General features: G+C 45.9%; 1 protein-coding gene across 4 annotated transcripts in view; it reads left to right on the forward strand.

The window, feature by feature from the left end:
• Positions 1–18,707, forward strand: part of CCDC85C (coiled-coil domain containing 85C) — a 107,367-nt gene that overhangs the window by 84,660 nt on the left and 4,000 nt on the right. For all 4 annotated transcript variants that reach the window (XM_071745641.1, XM_071745640.1, XM_071745639.1 and 1 more), the window contains 2 exons: positions 12,378–12,473; positions 17,319–17,417. In XM_071745641.1, coding sequence (XP_071601742.1) covers positions 12,378–12,473; positions 17,319–17,417 — 195 coding nt within the window. The remainder of the gene's footprint in view (positions 1–12,377; positions 12,474–17,318; positions 17,418–18,707) is intronic.

Here is an 18,707-nt window from a genome sequence, read left to right on the forward strand (position 1 = left end):
ATGGTTTTCAGACAGTTACTGGGCTTTCTCCAACATTTATCAAATGGTGAGAGAAAACTGAGAAGTGGAGTGCCTCATCTTTGATCATGTCTAATATTGATGAGTTATGTTTCTGATGGTGAGAATGTATGGTGGAAAATGAAATTCCCCATCCACATAGGCAGGGCTCTTATTTTGTTACTAATAGTCATATTTCAGCAATCCATTTTCTAAAAGGTAGAATCTCAGCTCCTGGTTTCTGGAGCACTCTGGAGCACAGCTGAGGATGAATATAGTTGTTGAGGCATGGTCCATCTCTGTCACTTCTCTGTGCTCCCTTTGGACTCTTCTTGGGTGCTCTGTCTGCCCATGTAGACACACATTCCCTGCAGACCTTTGCATTCCAGCTTGCTGCCCTATGGCTCTACCCCAGGCATGGGAAGGTAGCCTGAGGGCTGCTTATGTTCCTGTGGTGGGAGATACTTTCACCTTGAGAAGCTCATAAACCATCTTGTCTGGAGGAGCCATTTATACCCATTGGCATAAAACACCACTAAATGTGAGCCAGCCTTTTGTTAGCAGTCAGAGCTAGCCTGGCTGGCTTGAAATTAGAATTTACTACAGTGTCTATGTAATTTACAATCAAAATTGTGCCTTTGGTGGAAGTAACTGTAGAGGGTTGTAATGGAAATATTAAGGTTAGGGTGGATGGAGTGTGCATGGAAAAGTGTGTGTGAAAACACCAGCTGGAATGCTAGAGCAAGGGATGCAGGAATGGCTTGTGCTGATGACCAAAGACACAGCTGGTAGCAAACAAATGGGTAAACACTGTGGGGTGTGTGGTTTACGTCAGGACCAGGGGGTCTTTGCTGTGATAAGGCCATAACACAGATGGCTTCTCACTAGAAGACCTGTTCCCTGATAAGGGGAGCAAGGTTATGCTGTGATGTGCCATTGCTCTTCCTGTGGTTCCAAGAGGAAGGCTTAGATAAGGCGCCCAAAATGGGGGAAAGGAGACAACAGGCAGCAGCTTTTCTAGGTTTATGGGGGTTGAGTAAGCAAGATGCTGAGATAAAGACCAGCCTGTAATAACCATTGACTCCTAAAGCACGTGAGAAATGTGTGCAAAACCCAGTTCTTTTCTGTCAGTGAGGAGAGATGCCAGAGCTTTCATTATGACTTGCTAGTGGGTGTCCCTTGTCCCGTGTTGCACATAGTGGCCCTGTAGATGTTAACCTTTTGGTGATTATGTGGGTGTAAGTTTGTAGGTGTGTGGGTGTGAGTGACATGTTAGATTAATCAGGTTTAGGTTAAAATAAATATCAGCTTCCCCTTGCTTCAGTTTTTGTACCAAGTTTGTACTGTGTTAGTTTTCTGTCTGAGCCCTTGCTGAGGTGCACGTGCCCTAGGTGGTGGCTTGAGGAAAGGACCTATTCTTATCCAAGGCCTGGAGCTGGGAGTCCCTGGGGAAATCTTCCACCAGGTAGGCTCTATGAGGGCTGAGCAAAGCTCCCTTTATTGAAAAGATAGTTATGATGGTGCCCTTGCCCAGCCTTTATGTATGTCTCTAGGGACTACAATAAGTATCTCTGGAAAAAAAGAGATTTCCACCAGGGTATTCACAGCTGTATCCCTCAGGACTTTGGTTTACACTACACACCAGGATGGGAAGAGCCAATTCAATTTTTCTCCCTAAATCTACTCCAAAGCCAGTGAGGTCCATAGGAAAATGCAAAGAAGCAGCACAAGTGTAGCAGAGAACTGAGAGGACCTCTGAGTCTCTGGCTGCCTGACACTACCTCTCATTCATTTTGCTCTAGCGCTTTTGCTCCTGATTCATGCAGGATGCAAAGCCTGGGAGATGGCTCCTGCTGCAGCACTGGTTCCTTTGGCTCCTCCCTTTGGTTCCCACCACACTGTCACAACCAGCTGTGTTCGTAGCTCTGCCTTGTAGAGATACTTGTGAGAAGCGTATTTTGTTTTGCCAGATGGCACCCACGCTATTATAAAAACAAACCCAAATGTTTTTGCTCTGTAGGTGTAAAGAGAAGCCGTTAGATGGGGTGGGAAGGAATGATAAGAGAGTCCTTGGCTGACGTGCTGGCTGCCTCCTGAGCCTGTGAGAGTGGTGGCAAGGGGAGGTGTTGTGAGGACATGTAGTAGCTAAACTCCAGTCCTAATGACAGTCCTGTCTCTTCTGGCTGGAAACATTCTGGTCTCCGTCCTCTTTGATACAAGGGCTAACGCAAAAGTGAGAATATGATTCGGTATCTCTCCCTAAGCTCCCTACAGATAAAGAACCTAGCTGGTCCCTGTGACAGCCTGGCACAGGCAGGGAGATGTGGCTGTGGCTCAAACCTGGTCTCTGATCTCACTAGGGGACCCAGAGCAAGTCTGCTAGTCCCTCCCTCAGCCTGTGTGGGAGTAAATCTCTTCCTCTCAGGGAGAACTGGATCAGCTTCTTAAAGCCAACCTGACTTTAAAAATCAAGTTTGAAATGACCAGAGACCTCTGTTTCTATTGTGGTTCCCAGGAGATGCATGCAGAAGAGCTAGGGGAGCTCTCTGGGCATTGATGCCCCTGCAGCCACCTGGAGAACTGGGGATCTCAGCATGGCCTGAGGTGTCCCTGCACAGCACAGAGCCCCCAGCCCCTTGCTGTGCTGCACAAAGCCCCCAGGGTGGGTTTCCCTAGGCTGCCCGGTACTTCTGGCATTCCTGGGACTGCTCTTTGCAGCTTCAGCACTGTATCATGGCCTCCCAAAATGCCTTCAGCCTCTTCTTCAGCCTGTCACTCTCCCAGGCTCATCCTGTGCAGCTCCCCAATGTCCCCCACCTTCTCCCACCCATGTGCCCCACCCCCACTGTCCCCATCAGCTGTCGATTGGGCTGAGCACTGTCAGCACTGTCAGAGGACAGCCCCAAGTCTGCTTCTCACATTCCCCAACAGCAGTGATGGCCACTATCCCTTTTAGGGCAGGGGATACAATGATGGAGGAATGTAGCAGAAGGCAGCTCCTTCCCACCAGCAGAACTAACGCTACCAGGATGCTATTGAGCAGACATGGAGTGAAATCTAAGGCAGCCTTTTTGCTGCTGCTGCAACAGCAGCTATGGAAGGGAAAGTAAAATTAAAGGTTTGACAGGATTTGCAGCCCTGGGAAGTGCTATTGTGAAGCTTCTGAGTGTATTACCAGCAGCTGAGACCAAACCAATCCATTTTTGAAGGCAGCTGCCCTTCATCAGCAGTTATTGTAGTGGCTGTGAGCAGTGGGTGCCTTTTTTCCCCATGGCAGCCATCTAACACAAAGTTTGTCAATGACGAAGTTTGGGGATTTGATGAGCAAAATTGGCACTGACAGCCCACATCCATAATCCACCATTACACGTAGCCACAGGAGGGGAGAAAAATTCATCTGCTTTGAGGGTCTGCTGTAGGTTCTCATCCTTGCTTGTCATGTCCATTTGTGTGGAACTGGTAAGGGGTCAAGGGAGCATTGGGGGCACAGCAGACCCTCACTCTGCCCCAGACCTGGGAGATGTCTGCTTCATCAGCCATGGCCAGGGCAGCCAGGCTGAAATGGAGACCTGGACGGGCAATACAGATGCATGCAGGTATCCTTCCCTCTTCTGCATGCATCCTCCATCATCCACCCACCCAGAGGCTTTCACCTCTCCTACCCCCAAATCAGATTTGCTTCAGAATCAGGAAAGTCTTGAAAATACTTACTGTTTCCTTCTGAAATCAAACGTGCTTGATGTTCCTTTATCAGAAGAACTAGCACCTCTCCAAATTCTCACGCCGATAGTGCCCCTGTGAGTCCATCTGAGTTAGTGCACTTTGTCCGCGGGGACAGCACGGGCATGCTCAGACTTCTTGTTTGCTTGTGTCAGGTAGTAATGGGCTGAAACTGCTCTGAACATGTCATGTTGGTAGTAACCTCACAACTTGGGGGAACTGAGGCTGTCGGTGGGGATTTTTAACAGCATGTCCCCATTCCAGCTCTGTGTTGCTGTTACCAACCCAAACAGTGACCACTCTCCTGTCCCCTTCCTCTGCCTGAGGAAGCTGACTCACTGGCTTTGCACCTGCTGAGGGCTTTCCCAGGTTGGAGCTTCGATCCGCTGTGCTGAGAGAAGATGCCCTTCCTGTTTGTAGATGATATCAAGGTGCAAACAGTGGCCTGAGTTTGTTTATTCTGTCTGGGGCAGTCCCTGAAATCCTCCGTTTTCCTTTGGTGCCCCAGCGCAGCCTGTACAGCCAGTGCTGTGCCATGCCTGCTGGGGAGAAGAGCTAATCCTTTGTCAGGTGTCCTTCATGTTTATGTTCAGAAAGCAATGAAACAGTTAAATTCTTTATTCATCAAAAGGGCCATGTAAGCCCTTTTTGTTACTTACGTAGATACCCCTGAACTCAGCAGAGGTGGTGAAGATGTAGGAGGTGGTGGCTGAGCTATACAGATGGGTGCTGTCTGGCTCCAGTGGTTAAGTCATGGATTTGAATGTTTACATGACCAGCTGCTCCCTATGATTAAAGGCAGCAAATTAAGTAGTGCCAAAGGAGATTAGCAGCTGCAGTAAAGTCCCTTGATTTGATAGGGAAGATGCTAATACAGAGTACTGATGGTTCCTGTGCTCACTCGCACCAGTAGCCAGGACCCATATCGTGCTGGGGAGCTGGTGTCTGCCTGTGGGATCTTCTACATGTTCTTTCTTTCTCCTGTTCCTGGTGGTTGGGTGTCAAGCACTCGCAGCTGCAAGGAAGCCCACTCTGACTTTGGGAACATCAGGCTCTGCAGCCTTTTAAGCGCACAAGGTGAGAGGGAGTGGTTTTTTGGAGCTGGATGCTGGCATGTTTTCTGCACAGTAGGAAGGAATAACAATAACCAATATCTTCAGTGCTTTGAATCATCTGCCAGGCACACGAGGGAGCTGGGTGCTCCCTGTCTCTGTTCAGGGTGTCCCTTGCTCAGGAACAAGAGGTCTGGCATTGCCTGCGGCAGGGAGGCAGGAATGCTCCTCTTTGCATGGTGTGGTTTGCAGAGCAGCTGGTGCTGGGCCCTTCTTTGTGCCTCTCGGAAATCTTCTTGCAGCCAAAGAGGAGCCCTGGGGCTGCTGCCAGGGGCCTTCAGGTAGCTTTGTCCCTGCGGGGCTGTGAGAGGAGCCAGACCCCTTCAGGAGCACCACATGTGGTGGCAATGGCAGAGCTGCTGTGGGCACGAGAAGATGCAACAAGGAGGGGAAGGGTCTTCTAAGGAAGGGAGGGAGAAGAGTCAGCCCGGAGTCGTGTCACGCTTCAGTGCTGCGCTGCGCCATCGCTTTGTTTCAGGCATTAACCCCCTGCAGCTGCAAGGCAGCAGAGGACTGAAACACAGAAATGGTGAGGGGGTCTGATCTGCCATTTTGGGGCCCAGGGAATTTCTCAGGCTGCCAGTAACACGGGGTATTTTTTTTTTCATGTGACTCACCGCCCCCGGGGGTTGCTGATCATTTCCCTGTGGGAAGGAAATTGCTCTTTCTGGATGGGCCGGCTGTGTGCAGCCTGTTGCTTGCCCTCGGTGCTGCTTGTGCTATGTTTCTGATGGGGACAGTGTCCTTTGGGGTTTCAGTGTGTTCCCTGCAAGGGTCTAGGGATGCTTCTTTCATGCCAGAGTGGCCCTGTGCTCTTGGTCCTTGGTTTTGCCACTGGTTTTCCCCATCTGCCCCCAGCATTGCCTCTGGCTGGAGCTCCTCCAGGTGCTTCCTAAACTTTGTAGCTACAAGCACCATTTGCAAAACCAAAGATTGCTGAGCCCCACTTCTGCCAGCATGTTGGGGCTGGGGTATGCAATTGGACATGGCATCTTTCCGAGTTACTGCCTGGCTCTGCCATACACTTTCCACTTTCCAGGGCTGCAGACATGTTTCTGCCTCCTGCTTGTCCCTTAGCAGGTTGTAATTACAAGGTGGTCTCTGCACCATTATTTCTTTAAAACACCTGGATGGTGATGGGTGCTAAGGAAGAGCCCAGGTATGATTCAAATCTGGGCAAGTAGACTGAAAACAAAACCACTGCGAGATAAATAGCCGTGCCTAGGAATTTTATTGAGACTTGTCTGGCAGTGGCTGCCTGTAATGTAATTTTCCTTGTTCTGTCTCAGCAATAAAAACTTCAGAATCTGCTGTGACTCCATCTACCTTTATGTTGTCTGAAGTATACCACTACAAAAATTTGGTTTATTTCATTGGATCTGAATCCTGAATGTCTGCTTTTGGTTTTGTTTTGGGTTTTTTAATAATAGAAAAAAAAAGAAAAAAAAAAAAGCAAGGAGAAAATGTGAGGTTCAGAAGCATTAATGCTTGCATGCTCCATGTTGGTCTGAAGCATCCTCAGTGCCTGGACTGTGGGTTTTAGATGAAGTAAAATCAGCATGACATGGTCCTCTGGGTTTTGCAACTTAGGCTGTATTCAGTCTTTCTGCAGATGAAGAATAACTCTCTTGGAGCTGAGGTGGGAAAGCATGTAATTAAAAGACAGAATATAATTGAGCAGAAAGAGATTGAAAACTGGTGGCACGACCAGGGTCTCATGTCTTTTGAGATCCCTGGAGGAATCAAGGAAAAATTGTTTATACACATTTCTTTGTTCCTTTTTGAGATTTTCAGTCCAAACCCTCCAAAAGAGCAGACACCTGTTGTCTCCAGTTAGGTTCTTTTCTTCTTGGGTTCCAAAGCATCCCTGCTGTTACTAAGAAATGTTCACATTTTGAGCTTATTTTGCCTCTGTGGAGGTGTGTCATTATCAGGAGTTCCCACCGTGCCCTGTTACAGAGAGTTCTATTAATTTTGTTCCTCCAAACACATAGGAATGGAGTATTGATGGTGGTGCTTGTCAGCATCAGTGTGGGACCACATGGTGTGCAACCAGATAGAGCCAGCAAGGACTCATCAGGCAATTTGGTCTTAGACACTGGCTGTGCCATCATGGCTTAATACAGAGGAGCAGATTTTCTCCAGCAGCAGCAAGCTGAGGCCTTTGCTCTTCATTTTTTTGTGTCAGATTAAAAAGGATCATTATCAGTACTTCTTGTCTTTGGATTTTTCTTTTTCACATCAGTAGTCTTGCTTTGCTGATAGTCTTTGTGTTCTGGGCTGAGGCAGTGAATGGGCTAGTTTGATTTGGTTGGTTTTCTGCTTTGGGTCTGAGGCCGTCACCAGGTCAAACATCATTTTTTAGAGAACTGGGGGATTTATCTCTTACATGTAGCATATTGCTTCAAGGATGCTCTGACATCAGAGACTGTGGAGTTCCTCTCCTTTCTTATTCTATTAGTGATACAGCTGGATTGTGAATCCCCTTACAGACCACAGATTGAAGCACAAGCCCTGAAGACTCAGAATTGGGTTTCTTGGGTGGATTTGTGGTTTGGGCATACATGATGTGGGCCTGCCTGCACGAGAAGGCTGATGCTATGCGGGAACAGTAAGTGCTGAGAACTGCATTGGTCCCATCACAGACACCAACAAATATCCAGAACTGATCTGCTTGAAATGGAGGAACAGGTGAAGGCTTAAAGAGAAATGTGTTCAGTGGTGCTTCAGTACTGCTGTCATGGATTCTCCACTGGGAGAGAGGCTAGATACATGAGTACTTGACACTTGGCTCCCATGAGGGATGCAGAAGAGCCCTGCCAGGAGCCTCCTGGGACACTACAGTCCCGGAGCAATATTGGCAGCAGAAATAGGGCTGTTTTTCCCAGGGCAGAACTCATCCACACCACCGTGATCTTGAATGCTCTGAACTGGCTGCAGTGGTTTGCAGAGCAGCAAAAGGACTAGAAAGCATTGAATGGATCACACAGAGCTCCACAGCTTTTGATTCCCTGGGCTTTTGCTTCTTACAAACGTATCTTGGAGAAGGGTCTCTGACTTTCATAGGTGCAGTGGCCAACAAACCCTGTGCGTGGGGAAGATAAGGTGCTTCCTCCAAGCACTTGGGATCTCTCGTGTCAGATACCTAACCTAGACACCCCTACCCCCCTGGTAATCTCACCACTGTGCAGCTCTTTCTTTTAGCAGTATAAATGTGGCTGTGGAGAAAACAGAAAGTGGTGTGAGATGTAATTCTACCCAGGTCACCATTTCAAACCACAACATAGATGTACAGTTGTTTTTTTTTTGAATTACAAGTTCTGAAAGTTAAACTAACTTTCAGTCTCCTCTCTGCTGCTGTAAACCTGGAGGAACTGCAAAGCTAGCTGTGGCCAAAGAGAGTAAGAAACTTTGCATTTTGAAGTGAGTCAGCTTCCTGTAAACTGGAAACACAATCAAGATGGTAATTCTCAACAGCTTTGTTATAAATATAATGGCATCCTTTTTGGTGAATTCTGAACTCCCTTTTAGCTCAAAATTCATTTATATAGTTATGCAATACTCCACATAACCACATGTCTGAGGATGAAGAGTGAACCACCTCTGAGCTACCAAATGCTATGAAATCCTAGCAAGTGGAAAAGCCAGAGAGTGCATGTTCAACAAAACCAGACAGGGAGAGGAAATTGAGTGTGATGCCTGCCCCAGAACACAGAACACACCAAATTGCTTTTTGCCTATATGGACAAATTCTACTTCTTAGGATGTAACCAGATTAACCTTTCTATTATTGTCTGTCAGGGTGCTGAGTCAGTTGTGTTCCAGTCGCTGTGAAAATGTCAGTGATAGGGAACAGGAAGGGGCATGGGTTTCTGCAGTGGTAAGAGGTTCTCAGAATAGCTGAGTTAGAGTGCTGGGATGCAGCTGTTTACCACAGTTCCAAAATTCTTACACAGTTCCCAGATACATCTATTTTAGGCATGAGGAATCTCCTCTCCTATCTCTGTAATTTCAGCTACTACCTTAACACTGACTTCCTGAGACTTTCCCTGCCCTCCTGCCCTTCTTCCAATCTCCTTTCTCTGGTTCCCTCTCCCCCTACATTTCATCTCATCTGGCTTCCTGCTGGGCAATATTAACATCCTCCTCTTTCTTCCCATTCCCTCCCTTCTCTCCCATTGTTGGCAGTTTTCCAGCCCAGAAACTTTGACTTTATCTCCAGTTCCTTCTATTTCCTCCCCTTCAGCTAATACCATCAGTGAACTCTGTCCATTTTCCTCTCTTCAGTTCTCCAAAGGCTGGCCATTCATCCTGCTGGGTATGTTGTAATTTCTTTCCTTGCTGACTACAAACCCCTCCTTTCTGGCCTCTTTCACATATTCCTCCATACAGGAAGCTGATATGAATTTGTCTGAAGGTGCTTTGTGAACCACACTGAAATCAGTGTGGACAAAGCACCTATTCCCCTCTTTATAACACTCCCAGCTCTGTGTCTGGAAAGAACCTTCTCTAGGGGTGCAACCGCACAAAGAGCACTGAGTGTAATGGTAAATATTAAGCCATCCATAGCAGTGGGGAGTGCTTCCTGACACTTCCATGTGTGTGCATTTACCTGATTCATCAAAGAGTGGGAATGTTGATGAGATACTTAACTTGCTCTCCTACTTCCTTCACATGCATGTGTGGCCTTCTGTAGCAGCAAGCAGTCTTATGTGGTGGGGAGATCTCTGTGGCTTGAGGCAAAGCAGGTCTGCATCATGGTCATTTGGAACACTCTTCCATCTAAATGTCTATTACACAGTGATCTGGATAGGCTGTTAGGCTGTATATTAGGAAACATTTTTTCTCTGAAAGGGTTGTCAGACATTGGAGTAGTCTACCCAGGGCAGTGGTGGAGTCACCAACCCTGGGGGTGTTTAAACAGCGTGTGGACAGGGTTTAGTGGTGATTTTACAGTGTTGGTCAAAGGTTGGACTGGATGATGTTGAAGGTCTCTTCCAACCAAGGACATTCTGTGATTCTGTGATCTGCCATTGCTGACTGCTGCACTCATCAGTTTGGGCATCTGTTTCAACTGAGTGGGATATCTGGCTTCCAAGCTAAGGATCAAGGATCACGTCTGATTTAGAAATTAAGTAATCTTGTACTGAGACTGTAACGGCAAGGCTTGGGTCTACCTCCTTTGTCGCATCCCTTATTCTTTAATGTGATTTTTCTTAAGTCAAATTCTCTACCTGTGTCCAAGTGGAGCTCAGCTGATTGTCCTTGCTGAATTTCAACCACTGGTCTGAGAAGGATGATGACCCCTTGAGCAGTATACACAATATATCCAGTGCAGCACCATGCATGCAAGGTTACTTTTATCATGTCAGAGTGGTGATTTGTGAAATACGATCAAACACTTTAGAAAACATTTCTCTCTAATCACGCTGGTTTAATTTATATTCTGTAATAATTTTGAGAATGATTATGATCATGGAAATGCTTTGTAGCTCATTAGTGACTTAAGTTCTGTGAAGAGAAGCTGCCACTGCCTGTCTGTCATACAGGAGCCTCATTAGCTACTCTGGATCGATCAGAAAACTATTTAAAATCTTAAATTTTGCTTAAAATCCTTAAAAGCAGGATCCAGCAGAATTCCCTTTACTTGTATCACTCTCAGCTCAGAGGAAATACTGGATGTCAGACCTTTGCTTGGTATTTTCTGAGTTACTTCTAAAGGGGACTGTGGGGAAGATCCATATTAAGTACAGTTCATGGCCACAAAGTCCTGAATATTCTTCTTTCAGTTGTCAGGACCTTGGTCACTTATAGAAAGAAGGCAGCTTTCATGCTGAAGCCAGAGGAATTATGCACATATTGATATCTTTGACCTATGTGGGAGGCTGATTCTGGAAGGACTGTTGCATTTACCAGCCTTGTGAGAAATTTGTAACCCATTTTGCAATCTTAAGTGGCGTCTATAGACTTGCTGGACCCAGTCTCTGGTGCTCCCACCCCAGCCTCTGTCTTTTCTGTGTGCTGTTATGGATGGGGTGGCTGAGGACATGTCCCCAGGTGGCCACAAATCCAGCAAGCTGTAGCCCTTTGCCAACATATTGAAAACCATGCCCAGCCAGTGAGTGTCTCTTGGTCTCTGTGCTTTGGCAGTCTGTTAAATCTCCTTGGAGAATTATTGTGGAGTTACTAAGTCTAATTTTCACTTTTCTGAGATGCCTGCCTCTCAGAAGGAAGTTTTTGGATCACCAGCAACACAATTTGTGAAGGTCTCTATTATGAGTAAATGCCTGTTTGTCATGACATGGGTTCAGCACAGTTCAGTGGCCTGGGCATGAGAGACTCCATGTTTTTCATGGTTTTTTTTGGGGGGGGGGTTTGCTTAATGTCTTGGCCCATCTTTTTCTTCCATGTATGCACATGAACACTTTCATTAGTAAAAAGGCCCCCACAATTTAAAACATTTGGAAGAACAAGAGGTGGTGAAGTGCCCTGCCACTGGTCCTCCTTTCTGGCACAAGTAGCTTGTTGGCCTTGGCTTAGGAGGCAAAGTGATGAGAGGAAGCATAAAACATGCTGTGTTTTTAAACACAGGAAAGATGAGAATGGACTGCCCCGTGTGCTGTGTGTGAAAGCATTCCTGTGATGGTGCTACATGCCGCTCTGCCATCCTAATTTGCTTTCAGAGGCCCTCAGTATAATCATTCTTTGTGTTTCCTAAAGGATGTGAAGACTAAATATGAGTTTTGTCAATGGTTTCATTGTTGATTTCTCCTACTGCTACAAAGCTATCCAAAAATATTAGGGACAGGCAGGGTGCATCTCACTGAATAAAGATATTGTGTCTCTCATAATCCAAGTTGGATGCCTTTAAAAAAAGAAAGCTCCATAAAAAGTGCTTACAAGGCTGTTTGGACAGTAAAAATCTTTTGTAAAATATAATTTCGGCATCTTTCCCAACGGGATCCTTCATGCAAGAAGACTGGCCAGCATTTTGGAAACAAACCCAGCCAACATTAGCTTTGGACATCTGCTTGTTTTAAGGTTGCCTTCACAATTTTCTCTGTAGCTGGAGATTGGTACTTGATGTCTATGTGAAAATGTTGCCAGAAAAGCAATGAAGTTATGCCAACTGTTTCTTTAATGAAAGCAGCTTCTTAGAAATGACCGCTTTATGCTGGAAAATCATCTTGTTTGCATTGCTCCCTTGGCTAGAAGGATGAGAACTTTTTGATCCTGCCCTTGTACAAAGCTATCTTAAGTGAGCAAAAAATGTTTCTTGAATCAATTTAGCTTTAAACCATGGTGATCTCCTGCCTGAATACATCTAGGCTGAGTGATAGTAGGCTTAAATGGCATTAAATCAAATGACTTGTGAGGAAGAGGTACTGATGTCTTTTGTCTCTGCAAAAGGACATGCTGAAGAGAATTGAATTTGGGAGAAGCTAGTGCTCAAATTTTCTGGATATTCTCTTTCTCCTTGCTTAAATCACCCAAAGGAAATTAACGCAATAATAATTAATAATAATTAACCTTATCTTTTTTCAACAGGGCCCATCTCGCATGACAGCTGATCTTGCATCTTCTCCTGCAGCAGGATATGTCCCTGTTGGTCAGAAACCAGAGGCTGTTGTGCATGCTATGAAGGTAAGGATGTGCCATGAGGTGGTACAGTGTGCTGTGGTGCAGCAGACACCTCTTTGGCAGAATTGCAATTTTGCTCTTCTCATGGCAACACAACAGATAGAAAGTTAGTACTTTGTACTAATGCGTTTTACTTGCATGTTGTCATCCTATCCCTCGTGCAGTTCAGTTTACTGCTGTTGGCTTTTTCTTCCCAAACTGTGGCATTTATACTTTCTGCTCCTGCTCTTCATTTCATTTGATGAGGTGGTGGTGAGGGACAATATTAAACAGAGTTGATAGTGGTTTTAAGTTACAAAATCAAATAATTATAAATTGATTATGAACACAATTGTTTTTGAAATTAAGTTTCTATTTGATGTAGGGGTTTTGGCAGTGAGTCTCTTAGGAAGTGCAAGCAACAAATGATGTTAAGATGTGGTTTGTTAAGCTTAAACTGAAAAGTTTGGGAAACTAATAAGGAAGATTCTTGGAAACTGGAAGTTAAGTTTGAGAGGTGTGGTGCAAAAGTGCATGTAAAGGAGTTGAAGTCAGATGGCTGGTTGTTTGCACGTATTATTGTTAGTACCAGTACTGTTATTAATATCATAGTCTTCATTATTAATCCTCTACTTCAGAGCTTTTTTGATCATTAGGAAGGGCTGGAAAAAATTCTCTTCTGCACTTTGAGGTTTTGGCTGGTGGGGTACATTCGTCTTCAAATCCTTGGCAAGTGCCATGGCTGGATTTAGTACAGGTGCCCTAGCAGACATCTCATGGGATGTAAGTGATCTCATGTGATGTATCCTGCCCACACACGTAGGGTTAAAAATACTCTCACATTTGAAGTTAGGAGGAAATTTTCCTGCAGGTTGGTGTGGCAGGGAGAGATGAGAAGGTATTTGTTTTTCCATCCTGTGGCCCATTTCCAAGGATCAGATGGAAATTGAAAAGACTGAGGAAACTGGTTGTTTCAATTTCTTCTCCTCCCTTCTTGTGACATAGTGAAATTGTGGTTGTTGGTCTCCAGCTGAGGATCTTAAACTGGATAGAAGAAAATGTTTCATGACAACAACATGCTGGAGCATATGGAGTGGGTCTTATCTATACCCTGCAGGACTGGGCAGCTTTTTCCTGCATATGGGAATCCTGATGCAGTTACCAGCATAGATCCTCACTGCCTGTGATACAGCTCACGACCTTCCCTTTAGGAGAAGAGAGTAGCCTAAAATACCACATCAGGTATCTGAAAAAGCCCTTCTTAGTTGCATAAAGAAGTCCTTACAGCTGTAACAGGCTAGGTTCTTACCTCAAAGAAGGGCAAGGATAGATGAAAGTTGACTTCACTTGCAAACTGCTTGAGTGCAAGTCTGCCCAAGCAAAGGTCACAGAGGGGCTGTGCACTCTGCATGGATCTGCCGGGCTTCCAGATTGTCTCTGTCTGCACCTATGTTTGTAATGTCCCCCAGGCTTTTTTCCTTGGCTTTTTCTGGCAGCTGAACACCAGCTACGTGGCTGAAGCATTGCCTGTCATGTAACATAAGTTTGTTCATCAGGGCATTTAGGTATTTTCTTTATTTTTGCTTCTGAAATAGTTTTTGTTTGCGCCTACGAAATAAGGAGTGAGATGACAGGTTGGCACTGCTAACAGCTGTTTTTGCTAACGAGAATAAAAGGTACATATGCTACAGCTCAGTATCTCACTTAACATCAAAGCACTTTTCTTAGGAACTGAGCAAACCTGCTAAAGACATGGGGAGGTGAGGAAGAGACAAGTGCAAGAGAACAACACTTAGCCTATAACCCGCCTCCCCCTGCAGCAGCAGCCAGGATCTCCCATGTGTGCAGAGCCATCAGGCAGTCACTCCCACTGCTGTTGAGTAAGGCAGGTTTTGGACAACACTAGGGAAAAGTCCTATCAAGGGATACAGACTGCTCCCTTGATGAAGCACAGTGCTGTGTTCACCAGTGCTTTTTCCTTCTGACTTAAAATTAAAAAAACAGTGAGGCTTGCACCCTTCAGAAAGCATCCTTCCATCTCAGAGTGCTTCCTGGGACAGAAACTCTTGCTGCAACTTTCAGCTCCCTTTCCAAAGCCTTACTGCAGTCATCACAACTCTTCAGTGGGGTTGTTTGTTTGTTTGTTTTTTAAATATGCATCATGTGGTCTTGCTGGGCCAGTACAGCAATGCGGCAGGGAGGTGGATGAGATGGACTGGATGAATTTGAGGTGATACTGCCTTGGTCACAGATGTCAGTGCAGTCATGAAAGAGAACTAAATATACCCGAGGTGTTCCTCACAGTTTATGTATCAGCAGGGAGAAAGCCAGACAAACCAGCTTGCTCGTCAAGAGCACAGTGCAAGTTGGCTTCAGGAGGTGACATCTCCAGGCAGAAGAGCAGCATTACCCAGTCCAGCCCCATTCCCCAGTGTGGGGAATCACCCCATGCCTGGGCAGAGCCACCTGGGCCAGCTGGCATTTCACCCAGGGAGAGCACATCGTGCTGGTGTGTCTGCAAAGAGCCAAGTGCTGTCAGTGCAGTTTGATGAGGAGCAAAAAGGCCAGGATGGCACGAGACACCTTGAGCCTGGGGCACACTTGTCTGTTTTCTGTAGGTTGAGATATGGCAGAAATCATGGGGGGATATACCTTAGTTTCTTCGATCGACAGTCCTTGAACTTCAGCTGAGCCACAGACTATTTGTGTGAAAGCATGTCCATAGACACCAGTGCTGTAATTGGAGGAACATTAATGTGGTCCTTCTAAAGAGCTGAGGTGGTGCCTGGCAACATCTGAGAATGTCTGGGGCTAGATCAGCACTAAGAGGCCTTCCTGTGGCTTTTTTAGGTGGTGGTTTTGCTTTTCAAAGTGTAGTTTTTCCAGCATGCCTTTTGAGAATAAGCTGTTAAATGCCTTTTTTCCTTACCCCAGATGCTAACGCATCTTTACTGAGTGCCTACCCAGACATCAGGTGGGCCTGGGGACCAAGATGGTTTACAGGGTAAATAGAGTCCCAAATCATTCAGAAACGAAATAGAGCCATAGCTTCTGTCTGATTTGCTTTTAGCCCCATCTCTGCTTGGTTTACACCATTAAAAGAAATTTCCACTGAAAGAAAGGGGCTGCTCCACCCATCCACACCTCCTGGAATGTTGGGTTTTGTTGTTGGTTTTTTTTGGGTTTTTTCAGTTTAAGTGAAAGTCATGGAAAAGTGGTTTAGTTTTGTCTGCTGAGACTTTTGTGCCTGCAAGATTGATGGCTGGTGAAAGCAGAGGCTGGAGCTGATGTGATCTTTAACTAATCTAAATCACGGTTGTCCTTGACACCTGCCAGTGCTCAGCTGCCAGCCTGGCAGCCCTGGTGCTCTGCACAGGGATGTGATCCTGGAGGCCTCTGCCTTTGCAGCTGAGCATTGCAGCCACGCTGACTCCAGCTGAGTGAGTTCGATGTGGAAGTCCAGCTGGATCAATAATTAATTCCCTCCTGTTTAGCAAAAACTAGATGCTCTCTTTGTCAGCATCTACATGCTTTTTGCATCCCTCTTGCCCTTTGTCTACTCTTAGAAAGGATGTGGATAATTCTTATTTGTGCAAGGATTGGTCCCAGCTATGTTGGTTAAAGTAGCTGGTGCATTTTAGAAGTAGGTTAAGGGCCCTAGGAGAATGACCTATTTTTGTTCCTAACACAGTTTGAGTACAGCACGATTGCTGTGCTGAGGCAGACCTGGGGATAGTCTATCCTGGTATCCCCTTTTGTGGAGCATCCAGTGCTGGATACCTCAGCAAAGGGTGAAACCCATCCTTGCATTGGGTCTGGCTTGGTTCTTCCCTGGGAGCTATAGCAGTATTTATGCACACAAAAACACCTGCTGCTGGAGCCAACAGAGATTAAAGATAAGCTCAGGGAGTTGATGTGATTATCTCCATCTTCAGAGGGCATCAGTGGCACAGGGAGAGGGTGACCCAGATCCACCATGGCACTGGGCACACAGTAGGGACAGCACCTTCATAGAGGGCTGCAGTTAGAACACAGGGTCCTGGGAAGCAATACTTGTAAAATTTCCCCACTTCATTGCCATCCCCTCTGCAGCCTGGCTGCATCCAGCTCAGACAAGGGGTGGGCAAGAGCTGGGATTGGAACCATATTGGGATCTTTGAGTCAGTCCCAGGGCTGTGTTCTAATAGCCTGCCTCTTGCTCACTGTCATCATGGGCCTCCAAGGGGCTCCCTTGAAAAACTAAATCAATTAATAACAATTTTCAGCCAAAAGGTGAGTTAAATTGGCCATGTCTAAGATCTGAAAACTCGTGGCTGATTAAGGACCCACACATTTAAGCTGCACAGTGGGTAATACTCTGCTTTTCAGTGACACACACCCCCTGGTTTGCCTCTTCCCTGATGGCAAAAAACCTGCTAGACTGAAAAGCTGCTGGCCTGGGCTGGCCACAGTTGCCCCATGACTTGGATTAGCAGAAGGCAGTGGAGAAGATTTGTTCCTGAGTAAGAGGGGAATGGAGCAAGCACAAACTTCTGAGGCATTGTCTGGAAGGGGGCTGCCTGGAAGGTGGGGCCACCAGCAGCCTTCCTGAAAAAGATGTTTTTGTGGGTGCAGGCAACTCACTGCCAACTGTCACTATGGTCCCCAGGACTGTGATGGTAGCCAGAGCATGGATGTGGTGGGGTAGAGGCACAGCATCACTTGGGGTGGGGGAGGATGGAGGCGCTCAGCTTGGTGGTGTGTTTGTCTTTGCAGAGCTCTGCCTCTGAAGGCTTTGTGAATCCTGCCAGTTTAAATACTGGTTAACAAGATTGTTAGGAGCACTTAATTATTTGAGGAATGTAATGCTTGTTATATTGTTTTTTGTAGGTCCTTGAGGTCCATGAAAATTTGGACAGGCAAATGCAAGACAACTATGAAGAAGACCTGAGTGAAAAGGAGAAGGCGATTGTTCGAGAAATGTGCAATGTAATAACTCTATTCAGCAACTCCATGGGGTTTTTTTGTGTCCTTTTCTTAGAAGCACAGAGGAACAGGGCTCTGCTCTGTACAAGCCACACCAAACATCATGGGAGATCCACTGGAATAAGTGGAAGCTTTGCTGACCACTGCTTTGGGTATCAGTAACCTGAGTTCACTGCATTGAGCACCCTTTGCTGGCAGATGCTTCCCACTCTGCTGCCTTCAGGAATGCAGAGCAGCTAATACAAATGACCAAGAGCTGTGTGTGACTCATTTGAAGAGTCCAGTTAGGAGCTGATTCCGTGTCTTTAAGGACATGGTTTGGGTTGAGCAGCAAGCAGTTGCTGTCTTTAAAAATGTACAGCTTGAGCTACCATAAGGTAACTTCAGAGAGAGAATATTCATGTCTGAAGCTATGGGATGTCATCATAAATTTGGGGTGCTTTTAGCACTGCCAACAGGGTGGGCAACCACACTGCTTCCTGAGCCTGCCATGTCCTATATGGTGAGCATTCATACAAAGATGTTCTATGTGGTGTCTGCTGCTCTGGCACTGCCTCCAGCTTCAAGGCCCTTTGGCTTTGAACAAAGAGTTTGGGATTTCTGTTCGAACATGGCTCAAGCTGCATGTTGTCTGCAGTCAGTGATTTGCTGTTTGACAGCACCAGCAGTGCCCACAGCAGGGAGGAGGATGCTTATGAAGCCTTTTCTTTTAGAAGTCCACACTGGGGGTCAGCACGAGTGGCATCATTTAGTCCCTCACAGCAGCAGAGAGGAGCCTAACTCTCCATTTAAATTCTGAAAACCACCCCAACTCTAAAAAGAGAGTGTAAAGAACACAAGTGCTTCTTGCAGAACTAAATCACCGCAAGCATGGCTAGGGCTGAAGCACTGCACTTTGGTTGCTGGATCATTGCAAGAAAAGCGAAGAGCAGAGTAAATGTGGGCCTACCTTTTAGGGTCTTTTGTTTTGTTTGCTTGAGACCACATTCCCTTACAGACACGCAGGGCAAAAGGTAAAATGCTGTAACTTCATCCTCCCAAATGGATTAATTTCTGTTTGTGTATCATTGGCTTTTTTAAAATATTCATTTTATGTAGACTTAAGGCAGCTATGAAGTGTTTTGAAGTGTTATTTTTTATCTTATTTAAAAAAAAATAGCCTCTCTTACCCCAGTGGCCCTAGAATTATAAAAATGTATGGTTTTCTTGGAAAAAACCTTCTATAGATACGGTTTTAATCATTAGCTTTTTCATTACCTTTTCTGTTCATGGTAACATCATTTCTGTAAGCTT

This window comes from Heliangelus exortis, chromosome 5 (genome assembly GCF_036169615.1).
Source record: "Heliangelus exortis chromosome 5, bHelExo1.hap1, whole genome shotgun sequence".
NCBI classification, from domain to species: domain Eukaryota; kingdom Metazoa; phylum Chordata; class Aves; order Apodiformes; family Trochilidae; genus Heliangelus; species Heliangelus exortis.